Source organism: Euleptes europaea, chromosome 15 (genome assembly GCF_029931775.1).
Source record: "Euleptes europaea isolate rEulEur1 chromosome 15, rEulEur1.hap1, whole genome shotgun sequence".
Lineage (NCBI taxonomy): Eukaryota > Metazoa > Chordata > Lepidosauria > Squamata > Sphaerodactylidae > Euleptes > Euleptes europaea.
In genome coordinates this window covers 37,386,393-37,411,917 of record NC_079326.1, presented here as the reverse complement: position 1 = coordinate 37,411,917, position 25,525 = coordinate 37,386,393, and the positions used below count along the sequence as shown (strand labels likewise).

Genomic DNA, 25,525 nt, shown 5'->3' with positions numbered 1-25,525 from the left:
GATCAGATGAGACTGACGCCAGTTCTTAAGAAGAGTAGCCCAAATCATTCCCAGGGAAGTTAAAAAATATATGCTCCCATAACCACACTCACTGTAACTTTTTAAACTTCTGGAACATCTATTTAGGATCAATTGCTTTCAGATTAGTTATCTCTTAATGTTCTTTGATAACTTTGCCATGCCTATAGTAGGTGTGGGTAAACACTTGTTAAAAGCAAGATATTCTTTACTCATTCAATTGATGTCTAAGGTGAAACAGATTCTCTGTTAGGGACTAACCATTATTCCGGATACAACAATGCCGAGTTAAGACCCTGTACTGACACAGTGTTACATCCAATATTAAGGACTCGATCGTAGTGTGTGTTGGGTCTGCTACAGCTGCAAGGCATTTCAAAATTTTGAACCCAGTATCAAGTTATCAGAAACTTGGCATAAGCGAGTTTTAAGGAAGCTTGTCAGTGCTAGCTATAATACTTTTTTTAAAGATAATGTGAAGTTTCTGACAGGTTTTCCAGTTTTTACCTCTCTCCAGAGGATGCAGAAACAATGACAGCTGTTCAATCTCAGCACAAAGAGTTTGTACATCAACAACGTCTGGAGTTTTTGCCATGGGCATTTTTCTCCTTTCAAATGCAGCAATTAAGCTCCAGATGTCTTTGAAACCGAAAAGTCTGGCGCTCACGCGCTCTCTTACCTGGCTGTTATCAAATACCGTTTACCACATGCTTAACGTTATGCTGGAGTCCTTATTCCTCTTCAGGAGGTTAGCGTGCTGGACAGCTCCCTAATGAGAGTCTGATTATGTACGCTGCTATAACTTTTGCAGATTCTTCTTAGGAAGAAAATGCTATAGGAGACTGGGGTTTCCCCCTAGCTTTGGGAAAGGATCGTTTTAAGCAAAGGGAGAGGACGAGGAGTGCGCTTGCACAAAAACAGACACACGCACATGTGTAACCCCTCCTTTCCTGCCTATTCTCTGCTCCAAGTCATTACCACCTCTAGTTTCTTTTCATCCTGGGGGGTTACAGAACTGTGTTTATGAGGATTTGGAACTCTGCAAGGCAGAAAGCAGATTGGGAGGACAGTCCCCTCTTCTCAAATTCTCATCCAATGCTAGTCTCCTTGAAACAGCGTTGGCAGAATTCAGTGACATGTTTTAGCACACAATGGGTAGTAAACTACCCTAGATGGTACTTGTTAAAAACAAGCCTAGAATGGTTTGATGCTGGAGTGGCAAAACCAATTCTGACTCCAAAAGGTCTGTTGCACTAGCATCTGGCTGTATGTACCCACCAGATTTGTCTTTCAAAGTGTGCTACAGCCATGTCTTCACCCTCAGATTTACAAGCACAGAACTGGCAATATGCATGCCCTATTTTCCCACAAAAACAGCAGTGCATTGGCTTTATCAGAGGGGTTCCTGAGTAGGGAAAGGCAAGTACAGAAGCAGAGCGATGTTGCTCTGTCTAGGAAGAGTGACTCGCCTTTTCATCTGCGAACATTTGTGATTGGGAAGAGATATACTGCATTTCTGGCATAGCACAACACAGACAGAGGGTGTTCCCCAGCTACTTGGTGTAGCAAAGAATATTCATCTCTGCAGTGTGGTTAATCCACTGGCGCATGCCAGCCCAAGATAAAAAGGCAAGTAAACACTCCAATGGCATTTCACTGGTGTAGTTCACTCCCTTTGGGATACTACATTCTGTTCATTCACTGTTCCCAGAATGTATGCATGCTATCTGCAATGCACACTTTCTAGGAAATATATACCTAAACACTGGTAAGTTGCTTCTTTGTGTATTTATTCTTCTTCAATGACCATTAATATTCTAGGACAGCCACTTCTGAAAACTTCGAGAATCATATATTCTGTTGAATTAGTATCATAATTAAAATAAATACAAATCTAGAGGGTTAGATTCCACTTTTCCTTTCTGGCTATCATGATGATCAAAATATCAACACAATTTTTAGCTTACATCTCTCAAAGGTAAAGATAGTCCCCTGTGCAACCACCGGGTCATTACTGACCTCTGGGTTGATGTCACATCCTGTCATTTACTAGGCAGACTATGTTTACGGGGTGGTTGCCCATTGCCTTCCCCAGTCATCTACACTCTACCCCCAGCAAGCTAAGTACATCTCTCATACTAGGATATAAATGAAAAATGTTTCTTCTGATGGCTTGCTAGAGCAATCTAGTATTTAAGGAAATCTTAAGATGTCTGGGAAAGATTTTAAGATTCTTCAAAGGTTTCTGCTGGAAAGTCTGTATATTCCTGAGCTATTCTGAAGCTTTACATCCTTTCAAACTCAATCTGAACTCACAAACACAGAGATAGAGGTCGCAGTTTAAGCAATTAGCAGCCCACTGGCATTAAAAACTTCTTTCGAAGACAATTCCAACTAATGTTTTCCCTGCGATTTAGAAAAAACAAGAGTCAAGACATTTTGAGGAAAAAATATGCAAAATCATCTGTAAAAGACAAATACCATGGGGGAAGCCATGTTATTTTGACTCCACCAAAACAACAAAGGATCTTGTGGCACCTTAATGATTAAGAGATTGACTGCAACGCCAGCATTCATGAGCAAGACCCCCACTTGCATCTGACAAAGCAGGCTCTCGCTCGCGAAAGCTTGTGCCACCATCAATTTGTTAGCTTTTAAGGTGTCACAAGACTTTTTCTTTTCCTCCAGACACTTGCTCAGCTCTGGCATTCGGCATTCATAGAATCATAGAGTTGATTACAGAATCATAGAGTTGATGGCCATACAGGCCATCTAGTCCAACCTCCTGCTTAATGCATGATCAGCCTAGAGCATCCCTGACAAGTGTTTGTCCAGCCTCTGCTTAAAGACTGCCAGTGAGGGAGAGCCCACCACCGCCCTAGGTAGCTGATTCCACTGTTGAACAACTCTTACTGTAAAAAACGTTCTCCTACTATCCAGCCAGTACCTCTCCGCCTGCAATTTAAACCCACTATTGCAAGTCCTATCCTCTGCTGCCAACAGGAACAACTCCCAGACCTCCACTAAGGGACAGTCCTTCAAATACTTAAAAGAAAGCAATCATGTCCCCCCTCAACCTCCTCTTCTCCAGACTAAACATTCCCAACTCCCTCAGCCTTTCCTCATAGGGCTTGGTCTCCAGACCCCTGATCATCCTCGTCACTCTGCTCTGCACCCGCTCCATTCTGTCCACATCCTTTTTGAAGTGGGGCCTCCAGAACTGCACACAATACTCCAGGTGTCGCCTGACCAATGCTCTGTGTACAGTGGAACGATGACATCTTGCAATTTGGATGTTATGCCTCTGCTGATGCACCCCAAGATCGCATTAGCTTTTTTTGTCGCTGCGTCACACTGGCTGCTCATATTTATCGTCTGATCCACTCGTACCCCAAGATCTTGTTCACACACACTGCTACCCAGAAGTGTATTCCCCAACTATTATGCATGTCCCTTATTTTTGTTACCCAGGGTTGCGCCCAGGGTCCCTGTATCCACACAGCAGCTGCAGGGCATGGCTTCTTACAAATAAAGGAGAGCCTGTTTGGGCTCAGAATGCCACCACAGGAAGAGGAAGTTCTCCTGCCTTCCCCCTGAGCTGTTTTCCTTTTGCCAAAACAGCATGGAGGGGGGAGTTATTTCCCCATTTCTGCTGTTCCATGTGGAAGATTCTGTGCATGTGGAGCAGCAAAAACAGGGAACTCCCTTCCCTCCAGACCAGTGGAGTGGACCGTAAGTTAAATGTGAGCAGCCAGTGTGACACAGCGACAAAAAAAGCTAATGCGATCTTGGGGTGCATCAACAGAGGCATAACATCCAAATCGCAAGATGTCATAGTTCCACTGTACACTGCATTGGTCAGACTGTACCTGGAGTATTGTATGCAGTTCTGGAGGCCCCACTTCAAAAAAGATGTGGACAGAATGGAGCGGGTGGAGAGGAGAGTGACAAGGGTGATCAGGGGCCTGGAGACCAAGCCCTATGAGGAAAGGCTGAGGGACTGTGTGGATACAGGGACCCTGGACACAACGCATAAAAATAAGCATGAATAGTTTGGCCCTAAAATAGCAGCTATTCATGACAGGAGTGTTAAGTGCATATTTATTCAGGATATTTCTATGACTCCTCTTCAGAGCTCTATTGAAGGCAGCTGACAATTAAAATAATGCAACAGTATAAAACAGACAAGCCATTAAAACAAGACATTGTACTTAAACAACATAAAAAAGTACCCATACAACAGACCTCAGACCTCAGACCAGAAGCAGACTATTAAAAACGCTGGAAAGATAGCGCCACTAATTAAAAGCCTGGATAAAAAGAGAGAAGTTTTGGCCTGGTGGCTAAAAGATAGTAAAATGGGCTCCAGGTGAGCCTGAAGAGGGAGCGTTTTCCAAAGGTGTGGTGCCACCACAGAAAATGCCCTGTCTCTAGTTGCCACCCACCTCACTTCACCTCTGAAGGCAGGGGGCACAGACAGCACGGCTTAAAAGGCATATTGTAACTGGCCAGTTGGATAGTACAGGAGGAAACAGTCCTTCAGATTTCATACATGGAACAAACACACTCATGCTGCTCTGTTCAAATGTTAGAGGACAAGTGTTTTTTCCTGACATTTTCTGTAATCACAAACAAATCCCTAAATGTCCCTCAGAAGCCAACCTACTTTCCAGAAGAGCTGTATGTGGATGCCTGACAAGAGGCATGTAAGCCAAAAACTCATTTACAAACTTAATTCATAACTTAAGATGCAAAGTTTATAAAGTCAGTGGGGTGCAGAAATTTCTCTGCAATGTTCATATAACTGAACAGACACAGCTGGTATCACACAGTGCTGGTTGCCTAGGCCTGGACGCTCCGAAAAAATCTTCATTCCCAAGCGTAGAAGACAGGATGCCAGCTTCAAACAAAAAAACAAAAAAAAAAATCAAGAATGAAAAAAAAAACACCTGGGGGGGTGAGGAGGACAAGACAAGCGATCAACCTGGAGAAAAACCTGAGGACAGCATTTTATAGGAACAGAGAAAGGAGACAAACAAAAAGGAAAGTAGTCAGGAAGTTTTTTACAAACGGGCAGCAGAACATTCAGGACAGAGATTGGATGTTTATGCAAGGCTTCCTGCCAACCAACAGGCAGGTTGGAAGTCAGCCAACCTTTAAGTTAATTCATGAAGGGAAGCATGAGAAGTATGTACAGTACTATTTTCTAGGTCTTCTAAAATACTACTTGTATGTCTTCCCCGTCCCCGCCCAGGGCGGCGTCAGATCTAGGAACACAGCACAGAAGAGAATGCTTAAACCTCCCCTCCCTCTGTAGCCCTGATCCAAATTGGGCCTCTGTGTGGCCTTAAATTTAAATGCTGGGAACTCTGTCCGTGGAACTCCCAGTGTTATATATAGTTACACTTCTATTCCTGAACCAAAAGGACTCAGGTTCTTACCTCTGCCTGCAGGGATGAAATGAGGACACACTGGCTAAGAACTCCTCCCCCCCAGCGCATTCTGGCTTTGCCCCCTTTAACCCCTCCATTGTCGCCACTTCCGCCCCCAGCCCTCTTGTAGTACAGAGGGAATAAGTTTCTCACCGGCCTGGGTGGGAAAGGGTTAACACAGTTTCTTGGGCGGTCCTAGCAGCTCCTAGCTAACAACTGTTCTGCAAGGGGGGAAAAGGTTCCTTTTCTTGGCAAAACAGACTCACATCCGCCTTGAATAGAGGCTATTCCTGTCCGCGGGAGGGGGTGGATCACCAATCTTAGATCCTTCTGAGCTAGAGATCTGCCAGGACCCACGAAGGGCCAGAGCAAATGATTTCGCGGGCCTTAAACGTCCCCCCCCCAAGGCCTGACATTCCCCACAGCTGGTGTAAAGTGTCGTCAAGTCGCAGCCGACTTATGGCAACCCAGTAGGGTTTTCAAGACAAGAGACTAACAGAGGTGGTTTATCCTCTATATACCTGAGCCTAGGCCTCATCTTTGAGCCTGACTATCTCGTGTGTTGTAGGAGTGCAGCCTACAAAAACCTTTCCCATGACAAGAGATGCCACATCACTTTAAAGAACACACTAATGTTTTTGTTTTTTGAGACCTCTGGAATTTATGAGCTTACACGGCAATTTTCCAGCTTCCCTTAATGACATTTTGCTATAGCCGGTCTAAAAATCAACAGAATTATTCTGCTACTAGATTCCATGTGTAACTGAAGAACAACGGTCTTATTTTAAAATCAGAAAGGAAATTACCCTCCACTTTTAAAAAAACACTTAAAGGCTATTAAACCCTATTTTGGGGGTGACTCCTCAGCAATGACAACATATTCAGAACATAATTACTTTATTATCTTTTGTTTCTCAAAGAAACAAATTATACTAAAGCACTTCAGCAAAAGTTAAGGACTTTAATGGTCTATTCCCATGAACACCGTGATCCTCTCGTCTGTGGATAATTACATACATACTAGCCTCTTAAACACAGATTGTTGATGCCTACACAACTGCAGCCATAAGATGGAAAAATGAACGCTCATCTCAGTACGAACATGCAATGCACTCAATGAAAGGAAGACTATTTGAGTTTCTTGTATCAACTTCTGAGCTGTGCTATGAAAATTTGTACCTTTGGATAGGAGATGCATTCACCAGTTTCTGGGTATACTTGTAGGGGGAAAGGCTACTGCAACCCCACCCCCCAAAAAAAACTTGGGAAAAAAGCACTTTAAATGGAAAAAGAATGATGAAACTTGACAGAAAGTACTTAACAAGGTATAGGCACACCCCGAGAAGAACTAACACAGCGTAGCGGCCAGACTGTTAGATTTGGACCTGGGAGACCCAGGTTCGATTCCCCACTTTGCCATGGAAGCTTACTGACTGACCTTCAGTATTCTCTCTGCCTAAATTACCTCATAGGGTGGTTGTTGTGGGGATAATGTGGAAGAGGAAAGAATGATGTAATGAGCCATTTTGGGTCCCCACTAGGAAGAAAAGCAGGATATAAACAAAAAGTAAAGAGGCATGGAAAATTTACCATACCTACAACTGAGGGCAGCCGCAAGTTTTAGATTGGTGCTGGCAATCAGACAGCTAACGAACATCTAATGAACAATGCAACGCGACTAGGATTACAGCATTGCAGTGCAAACAACAGTGCAAACAAACAAAAAAGCCTAAGGCCTGATATACCATAAAGAATACAGAAAGTGGATTACAAACGTAGAAGAGAATGCATTAAAACCAAGGTGATACAAGTTAATCCACTTTTACTATCACTGGTAACATCTGAAGCACTCCTCTGAATCTGAATCTAGGCTTTACTTGCCCATATTTTGTTCCCATTCCTCTCCTGGTACCATTTTCCCACACACACACCCATAAAAAAAACAAAAAATAATGCTTTCTATACATTCAGGATCATATTTAGAACATCTGTTCCTTTCCCCAACTATTCCTCTCTGCTCCCAGAGGCTTACTCATGTGCCAATTACAGCCTTTGTAGCGTTTCATTGATTCACCAGGTTCTAAATGTATTTAACAACAGCGAAAGCCTCCAAGTGATCAACTGAATGAAGTGAATAGCTCTGCAGGAAACAGACTTGCTACTAAAGAGCCAAGATAAAAAGCAACTGCTGTTGGCATCCATTAGCCGTACCACGTAACAAGCATTCTCTCTAATTTCCCCCCCCCCCAAAAAATGGCCATTTTGAGCACCATGGAAACATGCCTGGGAAGAAAGAGAGATGGTTTTTCGAGCGTTCGTCCTGTGTCAAGAGCACATATACCGAGAGATTCCAGGAGGAAGAGCCTGCCTTCTATCCCTCAAAAAATAAAATAAAATTGAAACCAGTCTACGATTCCTTGAACATTCCTACTTTGTACACTCAAATCTGAAATTTTAGGAAAATGCACACAGGCTTTTGATGAGGCCAGCAGGTACTCTGAAATTCAGTTACTCTTTAGTCTTCAAAAGTGGCTGCATGAGATGGTGCAGACAACTATGCATAGATGTTATCGTGCCTTACCCTTTATGGAATTGCATCCTCAGCCTTGTATGTTATTAAAGGCATAAAACACTATGTGCGCAGAGTGTTAAGCTGCAGTACTGCCACCACTCTCTAGCATGTGTTAAGAGCCCCATGACGCAGAGCAGTAAGCTGCAGTACTGCAGTCCAAGCTCTGCTAATGACCTGTGTTCGATCCCAATGGAAGTAGGTTTCAGGTAGCTGGCTCAAAGTTGACTCAGCCTTCCATCCTTCCGAAGTGGGTAAAATGAATACCCAGCCAGCTGGGGGTAAAGGGAAGATGACTGGGGAAGGTACTGGCAAACCACCCCGTAAACAAAGTCTGCCTAGTAAACGTCTGGATGTGACATCACCCCATGGGTCAGGAATGACCCAGTGCTTACACAGGGGACCTTTACCTTTATTTCCATGAAGGTAAGGCATGATTTCATGTCAGGAAGAGACTGGAAGGACCAGAGTCAGGGAAAGAGAGAAAACAGTTTAATGACTGAGTTTAATGCGAGTCAATCCGATGGCACAATGGGACAGGGATGTATTTGGGAAGGGGAATACTCCTATGGCCAGCCTGTCACTACCCTACCCTATCTTAGCTCTTTTCCTTACCAACACTTTAAAGGTAAGGGTAGTCCCCTGTGCAAGCACCAGGTCCTTACTGACACATGGGGTGATGTCAGATCCTGACATTTACTAGGCAGACTATGTTTATGGGGTGGTTTGTCATTGCCTTCCCCAGTCCTTTACACTTTACTCCCAGCAAACTGGGTACTCATTTTACCGACCTCGGAAGGATGGAAGGATGAGTAAACCTTAAGCCAGCTACCTGAAACTGACTTCCGTCGGGATCTAACTCAGGTCGTGAGCAGAGCTTTTGACTGCAATACTGCAGCTTACCATCTGCACCACAAGGCTCTCTAGAGATGCTTTAGAGATGAACAGCCAACACTCTAGAGATGCTTTATACCAGTGGTTCTAAATTTTTCGAACCTTATGTCCCATCAATCACTCTATCCAAAAACCTGGTTCCACCTGTGATAGAAAAAATAATCGCTTTTCCTTCCCTTTTCCCTCCCTTTCCCTCTCTGTCTTCTCTTTCTTTCCTTCTATCTCCATTTCCCATGCCCTTTCCTACCTTCCCTTTTCCCTTTGTGTTTTCCCTATCCCCATGTCCTCTGTCTCCATCGCTGTGAGTTATTGGCACGTGGCCACCTTGTTAGACCTCCCTCCGTATGGTGGAGTAGTTTTTAGGTGCCATCTGTATAGAACAGGGGTGTCGGACTCAATTGTTATGAAGGCCAGATATGACATAAATCTCACTTGGTTGGGCCGGGCCATGCCTCGCCAGCCCAGATCGGGACTGTTGGGGGAGTGGGGTTGCTGCCTCGGCTGGCTCGCGGGCCGGATAAGAGCTCTCAAGGGGCCTGATCTGGCTCCCGGGCCTTACGTTTGACACCCCTGGTATAGAATATATATTATCCAGTCATGTTTTAAATTGTATTTTAAATTTTTTTGTATTACGTTCTGTTTTAATACATGATGTTAGCCACCCTGAGCTCGGCTTGCCAGGGGAGCCATAAATAATATGTATTATTATTATTGTTGTTGTTATTGTTATAAAAGGTCACAGATAGCAGGCAGGGTCAACTGGAGGTTGCACATTACACTGGCCAGGTAGACACGGGAATGAAAGAATTTTAGAAACTCCCTAGTTCATTAAACAGACTAACCCTATGCAGAATGAACGGGGGAATCCTTCCAGAGAAATTAAGCCTTTTTCTATTTAAGGCCTGGGAAAAGCGTACGAGCACGCAAAGCTTAGTTTCACAATTAATATTGTGAAACAGTAATCTGACAGATGACGCAGGAAAGGCCAGTCTCTTCAAATGTGACAGAGAAGAAACATCTGCTCAAGAAATCTCTGATGCTATGCAACCCAAAACTGCAATCGTGACGAGAAACTCAGAAAGAGTTCTTGCACAACACGCCAGCATCCATTCTCCCCTGTTTAGTTTCACAGGTGTGACGCCTAGGCAAGCTACAGCTAGTCTGTGTAGAACGGGGAGGGGGGAGATAATTTCCATTTCAACAATTTGCACTTATGTTAGACTTCAAAACTTCTTTGGAAAATGGCAGGTGCATCGCTTAAATAAAATTCTGCTTCCACAATTGCTATATGTTTGTCACAGGCAACACATACAACAAAGGTGGCCCTTCCAAGTAGGGTTGCCAACCTACAGGTACTGGGGGAGAAACAGGCACCTCTATACTATTACCAAAGATTAGGGAAACAGTATAGGAGCGAAAAACATTTACAAACAAGGTGCAATTTTTATATAAGCTACTGAGATTCCTATAAACATACAATGTACAAATACAAGTAACCACACTATAACCAACACATAATATGTACAAAATATACAATAAAGGAGCAAAAAAGCTTTCAAAGGTCTCAGCAGAGTACCAAGTATGTATAAGTTCAAGTTCAATTTTCAGATGAATAAGAATATGCCTCCCTGAGCATAGGAACGACAAAACCCGCTGATGAAGATGTACTCCTCCCTCAGTGTAGAAGGAACCTTCACAGATAAGCCAAGGTTCTGGTCTCTACTTCATGCAGCGCCTGAGCTCTCTAACGTCCAGACAACTCAAAGACTGTACAAAGTTGTGTGTGTGTGTTAAGTGCCGTCAAGTCGCTTCCGACTCATGGCGATCCTATGAATGAAAGTCCTCCAAAATGTCCTATCTTTGACAGCCTTGCTCAGATCTTGCAAACTGAAGGCTGTGGCTTCTGTACCAAGATACTTAAAGGTTTTTGTTTGATCGGTGGTGTGAACCTCTATTTGCCATCTGTCTTTTTGATGTTTCTTGGCAAAAGTGAGGACTTTTTTTGGTAATTTATTACGAGCTGCTTGTCTGTACGATATGCAGTGGAGGCACGAAGGGCCCACTAGTGAACAGGATAGAATGACAGTGTCATCTTCATGTAGCAGTGCGGGAATAATTTTATCTGCAGATTTCGGGGAATGAAAACTTGGATTTCTTAGGTGTTACACCGGGGAGTTGATATAGAAATTAAAAAGTAAGGGAGCCAAAATGGCAATCTTTGTCAAGTGGTGTCTCATTGGAGAGGTGGCCTTGAAGACTACATCTTACTTTTAAGTAATTTCCTTTGTGCAGCGAGTGGATAAGTATATAAAGGCTTCAATAAGTATATAAGTATATAAAGTCTTCTTGAGCTTTGCCCAAAGCCTATTCCTGGGGATACTATCAAATGCTGCCTTAAGTCCATGAGAGCAGCATGAAGTGCCCCATTAGGCTTAGAGGTATAGATGATGCAGGATCAAGCACTGATCTATGGTAGAACGACCAGCTCTAAAACCGGCCTACTCATCCATCACTATATATTTTTTTAAAAAAATTATTAAGTAAATAAAATAACAAGGATACAAAAGGAAAACAGGGAAAGGGGAAAGTATCAATATCAAACATAGATATTATCTGCAAGTTGGAAAAATCAATTCTAGCGCAGAACAGGTTGATAATGTTACCATAATTCATTACTTAGGCTGATTATATAAATGGCTTATACAGAAAATAGTCATTTTCTATATCAGTTGACGCATTGGTAAATCTAATAGTTTTCTGTAAGTGAAATAAAAATTACATTATAATATATCCTATAAAAATCTTGTCTAAGGTTTTCTTATTGTGAACCTTGAGCCTCGACGTAATTGAGGCTCTGTTAACCAATCAAGACGTTCCCAGTAAAGGTGTCTGGAGTCCAGTTTGCTTACGAGGATACTAAGGGGACTGACTGGTTGATGGTTGGCAGGATTAAACTTTTCTCCTTGCTTATGTATTGGAACGATAATGGCAAGAACCCTGTCTTTGGGGATGTGAGCCGACTGGTCGATATGAGTAAAGAGTGCAGCAAGCATCGGGGCCCACCGGTCGATATCTGATTTTATCACCTCTGGGGATATCCTATTGTTCCCAGGAGCCTTACCAGATCTCAGCTGATTAATTAATCTTTTAACTTCATTAGCCAATACCAGTGGCCATGCCGGGATGGCTCGTAATTGCTTCTCGAAGCATGTGTTTGTGGCTATATCAGACGAAATGAAGCGCATGGAAATGGGATTCCCAAAGGCAGGGTGAAATATTGCAACCTATCTTTGGAAATTCTGCATGGAGCTCAGCCCTAATTAGTTGCCAAAAAGTTGTAGGATTGTTTGATTTAGAGGCTTGAATCATCCGGGTCCAGGTGTCCCATTGCGCTTTTCATTTTTTCTCCATTAAAAGGTTTTTATGACGCTGCTCTAAAATTTTAAGCTCGGGGGTAATTGTGGATGCATTAGCCTGTACTTCTGAAATTTGGCCACCAAGCAGTATTTTTGCTGCAGAGCAGTCTGCTTCACACCATTTCTTCAATTTGCTTTTCTTTAGTGGTTGGATGTTACGATCATCAGGTTCCCTTAGAAGGGTTTGCACCCATCCAAGAATAAGTTCCTGATACGATGAAATCACTATTTCTATACTATTGGCTGAAATCACATCATTTCGAAGCTGAGCTGCTTTATCAGAGGTAAAGTATGCTTGAAACGTTGCCCAGTGCAGCATGCTATGGGGCAGGAATCCCCAAACCTTTTGAGCCTGTGGGCACCACTGGAATTCTGACACAGAGTGGTGAGCACAACCACAAAATTGTTGTCGCAGGAGGTGGGGTGCAGCCACAGAATGTCAGGGGTTGGGATCATGCATAACTCTAATAGTAACTCTTCAACATTTCAGGCAGAAGCTCTGTTTAACAGGATGCCTTTTAAAACAAGCATATTGTTTAAAAACATCTTGCGCAGCTTACCTTCAGTCAGGCTGAAAAGATCCTTGTGTTGTGGTGGCAGCTGCTGCTGAAGCAACGTTTTAATAATTTGAACAGCCAGTCAGAAGCCCTGCTGGGAAAAAGCCCCACCTGGCCCCACCCACTATCTAAAAACACTTGGAAGACACCAAGACAGGTGTCAGCAGGTACCATATTGGGGACCCCCATTTTCAAATATTGTATTAGGTAGATTTTTTTCCATAATTGACTTGATAGCTCTTACTGGTTTGCCAGGATTTTGTTGCAATTTTTAGCGAACGTTATTTTGCATGTTACTAACTTAGCCAACATAGTTTGCATTTTACTAATTTAGAATATTTTCCTTTTTTATTATGTATATTTATAACTATTAAGAGGTAATTATTGACATGTTTGTAATGGCCTACGGCTACATGCAAATAAAACTCATTCATTTATACTCAACTATGGCTTTCTATGTGTATATAGAACTTAACGTGAGCTAGCTCAGAGGTGTATTTTGCCTGCTGCAGGTTGGGTATCCCTTATCCGGACTTCTTGAGACCAGAAGTGGTCCGTATTTCAGATCTTTCCTTATATTGGAATATTTTGGAATTTTTGCATATACATAAGGAGATATCGTGGGGATGGAACCCAAATTCATTTATGTTTTATATACACTCTATACACACAGCCTGAATGTAATTTTAAACAGTATTTTTAATAATTTTGTGTACACTGAACCATCAGAAAGCAAAGGAGTAACTATCTCACCAGAATACCTGTATCAGCTGTTAAAAAAGAAACAACAACAAACAGACTAACAATGGCAGAAGAAGAAGAAGAGTTGGTTTTTATATGCCGACTTTCTCGACCCCTTAAGGAAGAATCAAACCGGCTTACAATCACCTTCCCTTCCCCTCCCCACAACAGACATCCTGTGAGATAGGTAGGGCTGAGAGAGTGTGACTAGCCCAAGGTCACCCAGCTGGCTTCATGTTTAGGAGTGGGGAAACAAATCCAGTTCACCAGATTAGCGTCCGCAGCTCATGTGGAGGAGTGGGGAATCAAACCAATTCTCCAGATCAGACTCCACCGCTCCAAACCACCACACTTAACCACTATACCACGTTGGCTCTTTATCCTTGCAGCAATCAAGGTCTTTCCCTGCAGCAATCAAGGTCTTTCAAAGAAAGGTTATTACCCTGCTCCTGTATGGCTCCCAGCTCTGTATGTACAAGGAAAGGCACCTACTGGCCTTTCCTATTAAATACTTTTAACAGGACGATGCATTCTGAATGCCCGTCTCCAACTAGAGGCTGGGGTGATCTCCTTGGAGACACGTATGTGGTTATTGGCGTTCGCCTACTGGCTTAAAACTTATTTTCAATCCTAGGGGTCTGGTGGCCTGGATCCTTACCGACAGATACTGTTCAACCTGGCTAACAGCAACTCCAAGCGCACAGCCTTTCTCGCCAACTTCTATTGCGGCTCAGGCCCCCAAAAGCAAAAGAAACGATTAAACAGCGGCATGACTTTGGGGTCATGCCTTACAATCAGACAGGGCACAGATACAGAAACATCCAGTTATTTTGCAGAGTAACAAATATTTTCAACCAGCAGATTGAGATCCCCAAATATTGGAGAATTTTTACACTGGCACATTTTTACGCTTTACCCTCAGCCCTCCTGGGAGGCGGATACCATTGCGTCCCGCTTTCTCAACAACTCTGTCAATGTAATACTGGGAAATAAAGAGTCTATTGAACGTGTTCTGCTGCACTGCCCATTTTATAATGATAGTCAATATCAGTATATTGCTTCAGCTTTGACAATCATACCGGGAAGATCTGAACAATTTTATGCCTCCTTTCTTCTTGCTGACTCTTCCCAGGAGATAACTTATAAAGTTGCTAAATTTTGCCTGCAGGCATGTGGGATCCGAAAGTGGCTAAGTCTTAGGAACTCTGCCTGGTTGATGGGAGAGGGCTTTATTCTTCTCTGTTTTCCTCTCCAATAATGTTTACTGTTTTATATTTGCCACATAATACATGTTTACTTTAATTTTTATACTAACCATTAGTTAATATTCTGGAGCTGATTTTGTATCGAAATAAATGTTGTTGATGATTATTATGATGTTTCAAGCATTACATACATAAATAAAAGCAGTAAATGCTGAAAAGGTGACTATCATGGAATTTGTTGTCTAAAGGCAATGACTTCTGGCTCCATTTCATGGTTTTTTCAGGGCTATCTGTGGGTATGCTTTTTTTAACACCAGTGTCATCCACATTCTTGCAGCCAAACAAGCTCAAATGGAAGGATACGCATTAAAGAGGCATTTCCCCCTCTCATTGTAAGAAAAGTGAGCAGTGCCATTCTCTGGTTTTATACCCAAATTATACTTTAGGCACAACTTGTCTCCATATTATTTAAGAGGAAGTTATTGTTGACACCCCCCGCCCGACGATTCTCACAATCTCTATATGGAATCACCTCTAGCCAGTACTTGTAACTCCTTCCCAATAAGAAGAAGAGTTGGTTTTTATATACCGACTTTCTCTACCACTTAAGGGAGACTCAAACCGGCTTACAATCACCTTCTCTTCCCCTCCCCACAACAGACACCCTGTTGAGGTAGGTGAGGCTGAGAGAGCTCTAAGAGAGCTTAGCACAAGGTCACCCAGCTGGCTTCATGTGTATGAATGGGGAAACCAACCCGGTTCACCAGTCAATAAAACAGTCAAAAGTAGTATATTAAGTCCTCAAACTTCTACAGGTTTTTGTCTGATCTAAAACCAACTTTTATTATTACAACCAGCCATCTAAGAACCACTCATTCAGCCTGATGCAGGGATTCATAATTCATTTCATTTCACTGAAAATATTTACACCCTGCATTTCTCACCATCAAAAGTGCCACAAAGCAGCTTATAAACACAGGTGTAAACCAACGTCACATACAGGAACTCCCATGACCACAGCGGATAGGAAAGTGGCTACAATATCACACTAATCAGCGAAGGCACGGCACGAGTTCGAGATGCGGCGCATGTATCAAAAAGGAAATAGGATAAATCAGGAAAACTAACATGGACAAGGAAAGCTAGGAAAGTAAATGTAGGACAGACACAGTAAGAAACCATGAAGGAATGTTACAATCAATCGTGTCTCATGGACTTCACACATGGCTGCCCATCCCAAGGGAGCATTTACTGAAAACTTGTGCAACTACTGGGTCCCACACTAAAGGTATCTACACAAATAAGACAGAAAAAGATTAGGAACATTTTTACTTCATAGCAGTGTGTATATACAGTGTGTCTAAAAATGTAGATGCCATAAGATTCATACTATTACCAATGCCATTAACAACAAATTGTAGCCAAAATGGAGGACAAAGTCTCTTACCTGCTTCAGCAGCCGGACTCCATAAGTGAACATATACAGGTAAAATGTAAATCGCCACCTGCAGAAAAGAAAAGCGGTTGTTATTATCTTTATATGTACTATGACAAATAACATACTGGAAATATGTCACTGTATTTTTAGAGCTGAACGTTACTTTGCCCTAAAAGTATTTGCATCAGAACAGAAAGTAGATCATCAGCCTGAGTAGAACACAGGAATGAATTAGCACTCATTTGAGCCCCAAAGAAACTGCTGCTGTAGAGAGCCGGTTGTGTAAGGTGGGCTGCCTCATTTCCAGGTGAGCGTCTCTACTATAGCCTTATAACCAATGGAAACTGTTTTAGTCTTTCTGCAAAGCTCAAATATAGATATGCATTTTAAATTACAAAAAGAGAGGCGAGACGGGAAATCGGGTATCTCCAAACCTTGACTAAAACCAGCATTTCTGAATGTGTGTGTTTGCATGAGTGAAGGGGAAAGATTTCGATCAAGCCTGTGGCACTGAATCATAGAATCATCAATTCATAGAGTTGGAATGGACCACCAGGGTCATCTAGGCCAACCCCCTGCACAATGCAGGAAATTCACAACTCCCTCCCTTCCACCACACCCCCAGTGACTCCTACTCCACACCCAGAAGATGGCAAAGAAATCTCTCCAGGATCCCCGACCAATCTGTCCTGGAGGAAAATTACTTCCTGATCCCAAAGCGGCAATTGGCATTATCCTGGGCATATTAGAAAGGGCCACGCGATCCAAGCTCTGACTCAACCTTTCGTATGATCTGGACACTATACTTCTGTTGATTCAGCCCAAAATTGGATTAGCCTTTTTAGCTACTGCATCACACTGCTGACTCATGTTCAGTGTATGGTCTACTAAGACCCCTAGATCCTTTTCGCACATACTACTGCCAAGACAAGTCTCCCCCATCCTATAATTATGCATTTGATTTTTTCCTGCCTAAATGCAGAACTTTACATTTATCTCCACTGAAATTAATTTTATTAGTTTTAGCCCAGTTTTCTATGTTTCCAGTTTTATCAAAAGCCTTACTGAAATCAAGACAAACGATGTCCACAGCATTCCCCTAATCCAGCAAGGTAGTAACTTTCTCAAAAAAGGAGATAACTTGTTCTTGAGAAACCCATGCTGGCTCTTCGTAATCACAGTCATCCTTTCTAAATGCTCCAGGACTGACTATTTGTTCTAAAACTTTTCCAGGTATAGACATCAAGCTGATGGGTCAATAGTGACCCGGATCCTCTTTTTCCCCCTTCTTAAGATGGGGACAACATTTTCCCACCTCCAATCTTCTGGCACCTCACCTGTTCTCCAAGAATTCTCAAAAATAATGGACGGGGCTCAGAAATTACTTCCGTGAGTTCTTTCAGTACCCTTGGATGCAATTCATCTGGCCCTGAGGACTTGGTTTCGTTTAAAGAAACTAGGTGTTTATGTACTATCCCTATGCCAACCCTAGGCTGCAACTCCCTTCCCTTATCATGTGTTCTGTTTTCGCCATGTTGAGCACTGTTTCCCTCCCAAGAGAAGACTAAAGAAAAGTAGGAATTGAACAGTTCTGCCCTCTCTTCATCACCTGTTACAATTTCACTTTGCTGTCCCGGCAATGGGCCTACCATGTCCTTGTTCTTTTTCTTACTCTGAACATAACAAAATATCACTTTCCTCCTGTGCCATTACCTTTCTCCCAAACCCAGTTATTAGATCTGAAAAGGAAAAAGACATTCCTTTTCCCCTGCTGATGTAATAACAACTTTGGGGCGGGGGGTTGGACAGATTATCTTGGCCAAACACATTGGGGAAATTAGCCCCCTCTCCATTTCAGCAACTGCAGCCCTGATCTAGATTTCCGCCTCCCCACTGGCTTTTTAATTTTGTTTTTGAGCTAACATTTACATGGCGAAAGATAACTAATCACAACATCTCGTATTTGGCCCTGAACATTACAAAACACGTCAGGGTCAGAAATAAGTTGAATAAGGACAGTCATGTTAGGGTTTTATGAACTTCTACCTGCTTATGACAAGGATATATTTACAGTTATGCAGGCCATATGCAAGTAGACTAGAGCAACATTAATTCAAACCATGAAAAAGATGCCTCTCAAATAACTATGAAAGTCACAAAGGTGTTAACACTGAGACGTCCATATAGACCACGTTACCCAATGATCTGTACCCCATATAACTGCCGCCTTTCTCTTCACCACCACAGACTCCCACTTTGCTTTTTGTACTGACTGCATCACTGCAAGTCTCTGTAGGCCTCTATGAATTCCATCTCTATTGCCTCACCTTGCCGCCACAGAATCTCCCACTCTCTCTATATCATCACCTGTTATCCCGCTCTCTTCTCCCCACAACCATTAATACTCTTTCCCCATTGGCACCACCATTGGAGACAGTGTGGTGTAGTGGTTAAGAGCGGTGGTTTGGAGTGGTGTACTCTGATTTGGAGAACAGGTTGGTTTCCCCACTCCTACACACGAAGCCAGCTGGGTGACCTTGGGCTAGTCACAGTTCTCTCAGAACTCTCTCAGCCCCACCTACCTCACAAGGTGCCTGTTGTGGGGAGAGGAAGGGATTGTGATTGTAAGTCACTTTTAGACTTCTGAAGGTAGGGAAAAGAGAGTGGTTTAAGAGCGGTGGTTTGGAGCGGTGGACTCTGATCTGGAGAACTGAGTTTGATTCCCCACTCCTCCACATGAGCGGCGGAGGCTAATCTGGTGAACTGGATTTGTTTCCCCACTCCTACACACGAAGCCAGCTGGGTGACCTTGGGCAAGTCACAGCTCTGTTAGAGCTCTCTCAGCCTCACCTACCTCACAGGGTGTCTGTTGTGGGGAGGGGAAGGGAAGGTGATTGTAAGCCGGTTTGAGTCTCCCTTAAGTGGTAGAGAAAGTCGACATATAAAAACCAACTCTTCTTCTTAGATATCTCTCAGCCCCACCTACCTCACAGAGTGTCTGTTGTGGGGAGGGGAAGGGAAGGTGATTGTAAGCCGGTTTGATTCTTCCTTAAGGGGTAGAAAAAGTTGACATATAAAAATCAATCCTTCTTTTTTCTGCCCCCATTATTTCCCCTCCCTGTTGCACGAAAACAGCTAAGATTCACCTACCCTGAACACATTTGTTTAAATTACATTCTCTCTGCGTTTGTATGAACAGCCCCACACACCCTTTAACTTCTCTTATCCCTTTTAAGTGCCCTGTCTCATTCTCCCAGTTTTATGGGATAAAGGGTAATTATTTTTTGTTGCCCAGGATCACTTGAACATGAGCAGTACTGGGGGTCGAACTTCTCCACATTCACCTTAGAATCAGGGTTGGGTAAGCTGCATTTGCCAACATTTAGATTCAACTGTATAGCTTTGTTTCCCCCGAAGCTAATTCCAAGCTCAGAATTGGGCTTGGATGGCCTACCCCCTCTTTAGAAGAAGAAGAAGAAAGAAGTAGAAGTAGATGAAGAAGAGGAGAAGGACGAAGAGGAGTAGTAGTTGGTTTTTATACCCTGCTTTTCTCTCTACTTTTAAGGAGTCTCAAAGAGGCTTACAATCACCTTCCCTTCCCCCCCCACAACAGACACCTTGTGAGGTAGGTGGGGCTGAGAGAGTTTGGAGAGAACTGTGACTAGCCCAAGGTCATCTAGCAGGCTTCATGTGGAGGAGTGGGGAAACCAACCTGGTTCACCAGATTAGACTCTTCCGCTCCTGTGGAGGAGTGGGGGATCAAACCCAATTCTCCAGAGTAGAGTCCACTCTTGAGCACACCACCATGCTGGCTGCTGAAGTTCAGTTTCCCAGTGGCTGGGGAAACTTTAAGCCAGTAAAGAGATGGACTAATCAGGTGACTAGGGTCCGTACCATCGCTCTTTTGAAGGCTCCAGATGTAAATGTAAGCTTGTATTTTTGAAACAGAAAAATGTCAGGCCATTAAAAAGCCCCTCCCTGGCAGAATGAATGCTCCGGGTGGGGCAGCCCCTGTCCCACCCTAGAGACAGCCCTGAAATTAAGTCAAGCAAATTAAGGTGCATACATGGCACTCAACAGACAAATACCGATAGAACAAATAAAATAATTACTTCCTCTGTGTCAGGTATGACTATCTCAGTAGGAAGGAAGCAAACTCACTGGGGGGAAAGGGACACACAGTGAATTTCTAAATATCTCCATTAAGTGTGTTTTGCAACATTAACTCGGTTAAATTGCTTAGCTGCAGGTCTCTGCGTCGCAGAAGCAGACAGGCATATTGCCTTGGAAGATGAGCAAACTCTGGCTCAGGTGATAAGACTGCAGAATACCAGGGAACTATTACTATTACCGCCGGCATCAGTTTGGCCAGGGAAGGTTTCACTTCAAAATCAAACGGTCATAAAACACCAGTGGAAGGGCAAGAGACTCTAGATGCAAACAGACCACCATTGACCAAGCAGTGAATGCTTCAACAACAGAGAATTTTCTCCAGACACCTCTTCAATCTCCATATTTGAGGCTAAACTAAGACAGGGGAGTCTTCAGGACAGCAGGGTACTTTCAACCACTCTCCAAAAACAAGGGACTGGCTCCGACCAAGAGACATTCTTCTATGCAGCCTATAGTTAGCTACCCAAACTACAGATGACCTGGTTTGTTCCTCAAAAGGCAAGTGGTTTCTCCTTCAGACCCTACACCAGCTTCTCATACTAGGCTGCTGGATTATTGTGTGAGTGAATTCAGCCCATATCTTGCGCTAGACCAAATTCTGCTTTCATACCCAGCATTAGCCAGCATGGTGTAGTGGTTAAGAGCGGTAGTTTGAAGCAGTGGACTCTAATCTGGAAAACCGGGTTTGATTCCCCACTCCTTCACATGAGCAGCAGAGGCTAATCTGGTGAACCAGGTTGATTTCCCCACTCCTACACATGAAGCCATCTGGATGACCTTGAGCTAGTCACAGCTTTCTTAGAGCTCTCTCAGCCCCATCTACCTCACAGGGTGTCTGTTGTGGGGAGGGGAAGGGAAGGTGATTGTAAGCCGGTTTGATTCTTCCTTAAGGGGTCGAGAAAGTCGGCATATAAAAACCAACTCTTCTTCTTCTCACCACTGACCTAGGCCTGAATCCTACATGTATTTATAATGGAAATTACAAGGGATCACAGTGTGAAATACAAACCAGAAACACAATACACCATGATAAAAAACCACATTAACAATTATTTACTACACTACTGATTGAACAAGTAACATACAGATGTCTACAAAAATTACAAAATGTAGGCAAATGGTAAATAGACAAAATGTTAACAATGTTTACAGTCATAAGACAAAATGTTTGCAATAGTAGGTACAGGAATCCGGATGTAACTTTGTTTTGAAAATCTTCATCAGCTGAAGCTTAATTCTTGATATACTGGAGGAGTATCCTAAGAAGTAAGAAGGGAGCTCAGCTAGTCTAACCACTTACGAAGATTTGATAACAGGCAGGAGCACAAATTTAGAAAGAGCTTAGCAAATACTTTGTCTTACTGCTGTAAACACTGTTAACATTTTGGCTATTTACTATTTGGCCCCATTTTGCAATTCTTGTAGAATCTGTATGTTACTTGTTCAATCTTTGGCTTAGGATATAATTGTTAATGTGGTTTTTTTTATCACGGTGTATTGTGTTTCTGGATAATACATGAAAATAGACAGAACGAAGTGGTGATGGACCCTGAAAGGAACAAGGAAAAGCAGCAATAACAAGTAACGAACAGACATCAAAACCAGAAACCCATGATGAAACCACAGAGACAGGTTACTGTGTCACTGAGGAAAAGATTCAGGCTGGAAACTGAGTGAAACTCCTAGGAACAACAAAAGAGAAAATAAGCTAGGTCCAAAGGATATGGATGCAATTGGAGTCACAGTGGGATTCTGTGCTGTACAGGTGGGTGTGCTTGGTGCAATCCAAAATGTATTTAGCAACTTCAAACACACGCATAGGTCACTCCACTGCCGAAATGGTCCATATCGCTTCATTAGTACAAGCAGATGCCTTGACTGCTACCCATTACAGAGCTTGAATCCCACTGATTCTAATCAGAGGAGACAGCTGTGCTTTAAAAAAAATACATACACCTATTTAACCTGCAATTAGAGCCATTGTAACAATACAATGAGCTCCTGAAATTAACCATACATCTTGACTCCTACTTCCACGGTAGATGACTGTGCAAAACTGATCCTTGCTGGGACAATTTAGAAAACCATTGTGGTAAAAGAAAAACCACAGTCCGTGCCAAAGGGCTGCCAGTGGCATGATTTACACAAAGAGGCAAAGATGAGATCTGGGAGAGGCAGCGTGTTAATAAGGCAGCATTTAGACGAACGGAGAAAGGCTCAGGGAAGGAAAAAGAAAAGTTCATTTTAAAATTGCCTAGGTGAATAGAAATAAACGCTCACGCGGCACCAGCGGTTCCTGCATCCCCAAATCCAGCCAATTCAAGAGTGTAATTATAACTGCCTTGTATTTTGTGCCCAGCACGGTGTTCGAAGCAAAGACGAGGCAAACGGCTTGTCATTTCACCGTATTGTCGCTCCCATCACTGATTATGTTAATATGCTTGTCTCTCCAGCAAGATTTGCAGCAGCTGTAATCTTCTCGAAACAATTAAAGCGTAACATTAAAATGATTCAACTCCTTCAAGTATGAATTTAAAAATGGGCAGGCTAAGACCTAAAGGTTTTGAATTTTATTACAGATGGCCACCTTGCTGCTTCCGCAGGGGCTCTGGACAGGATTCAGAAGCTTCTAAATGTGTGCGGTATAGTGGTTAGAGTGTCAGGCCAGGATCTAGGAGACCCAGGTGTGAATCCCTTCTCTGCCATGGAAGATTACTGGGTGATCTTGGGTCCACTCTCTGTCAGCCTAACCTACATCACAGGGTTATTGTGAGGATAAAATGGAGACAGGAGAGTGATGTAAACTGCTTTGGGTCCCTACTGGGTAGAAAGGCTGGATATAAACTATGTGAGTTAAGTAATTTAGCTTTGAAAAAGTGGAGGCTACTTGTGGGAGGAAGGACCCAGGAGGCTACTTGTGGGAGGAAGGAATGGAGGTGCCTGCTGTTCTTGATGGGGTCACACTCCACATGAAGGAGCAGGAACATAGTGTGGTGGTGCTGCTGGACTGGGGCCTTCTGCTGGAAAAGCAGGTGGCGGTGATGGCCAGAACCATCTTTTACCAGTTTCATCCAGTGAGTCAGCTGTAGGCATTCCTGGGCAAAGAAGATCTTGCCACTGTAGTAACATCTGGATTAGATTACAGCAATGCACTCTAAGGGGGTGCTGCCCTTGAAGAGTGTCCAGAAACTCCAACAGGTGCCAAATACTGCAGCCAGATTTCTGGCTGGAATGGCCCTTCCCAGTGCATGCAGAACCACAGAAAAGGGGCAAAAACCCCTCGCCACTACCCTTTTTGCTCGTGAAAATAGAATGGGAGATAAATTGGAATCTCCTTCTCCCCGCTCGCCATGCTCGCAGCACTGAACAAACAAGTGTTTTTCGAGGTGAGTTTCCTCTAATGTACATCTCCATATTTTAATTAAGTGTTATGTTTGGGGGGAAATGGGGGAATTGTGTTTTTAAAAGGGCTACAGCTCATAGATCACAAGGTAGGGATGAAGGAATTAACTGTTAGTAGTTACACATTTACAAGAATGGCTTTACATTTGAGGGCGGGAATCATAGAAAATGGCTTCAGGATTCATACATTTTACATAAGCGAGCTACAGTTTATTTATTTTCAGCTGATGAACCTCACCAGTGCTCTTCTGTACCCAACAACATTGGCTCTGTGAAAAGAAAATTGCCTACCAAGATCACAATAAAATAGTTTTATAGAGACCAATTCCAGCCAAGAGGGCCATAATCCATGAAAGTTCACTATTATTAAATCAGTTGAAGGTTTCATGGTACACATGAAGCTTATACTGAATCAGACCCTTGATCCATCGACGTCAGCATTGTCTACTCTGACTGGCAGCGGCTCTCCAGGGTCTCAGGCAGATGTCTTTCATATCACCTACTTGCCTAGCCCCTTTAACTGGAGATGCTGAGGGTCGAACCTGGGACCTTCTGCATGCCAAGCAGAGGCTCTACCAATGAGCCACAGCAAACAGCAGTCTGTCTCATAGGCTTTTTGACTGCTTGACTGTAACATTGTGGACTAGAACTCTCCCCTTTGGGCCCTGAAGAAATCCTAGGACATGCATAACCAACTGAAAGGCCACCAGTGGTGTTCCAGTGGTTGGAACACCTAGAGTGTATACACAGTGTTGCCAACTGCAAATTGACTCAACCTGTTATTTTCTTGAGATTTTGCAACTTTGAACTGACATATATAAGAATGAAACTGCATGTAAAATATACAGTAGGTTTCTTCTCTACTGGAAGAGACGGCAACCCTTCAATCATACCCACCCACACAAGCTTGCCTTTTATACTACGTGTGCTTCAGAAGACAGAGCGGGGTACCACTACAAAAGCATAATAGTTGTGTGTGTTTTTTCTTTCTTTCAAGGCTCATGTGATTGTATGCACGGGTTGGGAAGGCAGGGGTGCTACACATTCACATCTGGTCCAGAGGAAGTATGCTTAGGATCTGTCAGAAAATCCCATTGAACTCAACTGGAACTTACTTCTGAGTAAACATGCTCAAGATTAGACATTTACCACACTCGTCCACTACTCTAAAGCAGAGCGGGGATAGAAAAACAGATTTTAAAGAAAACTGGAGGCATTCATTGATTTTGTCCTACAGTTGCCTCTAATAAAAGAATGAACTTATGAACCAAGGTGGATTTGATTTAAATCGAATCTATTTAAATCATGATTTAAATCACTAGTCAATAAGACTAGATTTAAATCATGGTTTTCTACATAGAGACTAGTTTTTGCTGGTATAATCTTAATATTTACAACAAGATGGTTTCATTTTTAGAATAATAACTTTTCAATTAGTTTTACAGTTATATCAAAAACTACTGATTTGGTTATACTATTAGAAATACATAGATAATTATGAAATTATTGTGAGGTGAACTATCTCCAGGCCTTGCATTTATTTGTTGCAGTGTTTGCATTTTGCATGCCTGCCTGCCTTACCCATAGGCAGAGGAACTTCATTAAAATATTCCCAAACTAGGACTTTTTTATGGCCTGCTGCCATTATAGATTTTCTTCTTCAGGGAGAGAATAATATGA

General features: G+C 42.9%; 1 protein-coding gene across 1 annotated transcript in view; it reads right to left on the bottom strand.

Annotated features, from left to right (window-relative positions):
* Positions 1–25,525, bottom strand: part of CERS6 (ceramide synthase 6) — a 131,313-nt gene that overhangs the window by 52,215 nt on the left and 53,573 nt on the right. The window contains exon 4 of the mRNA XM_056861264.1: positions 16,280–16,337. Within this exon, the coding sequence (XP_056717242.1) occupies positions 16,280–16,337 (58 nt within the window). The remainder of the gene's footprint in view (positions 1–16,279; positions 16,338–25,525) is intronic.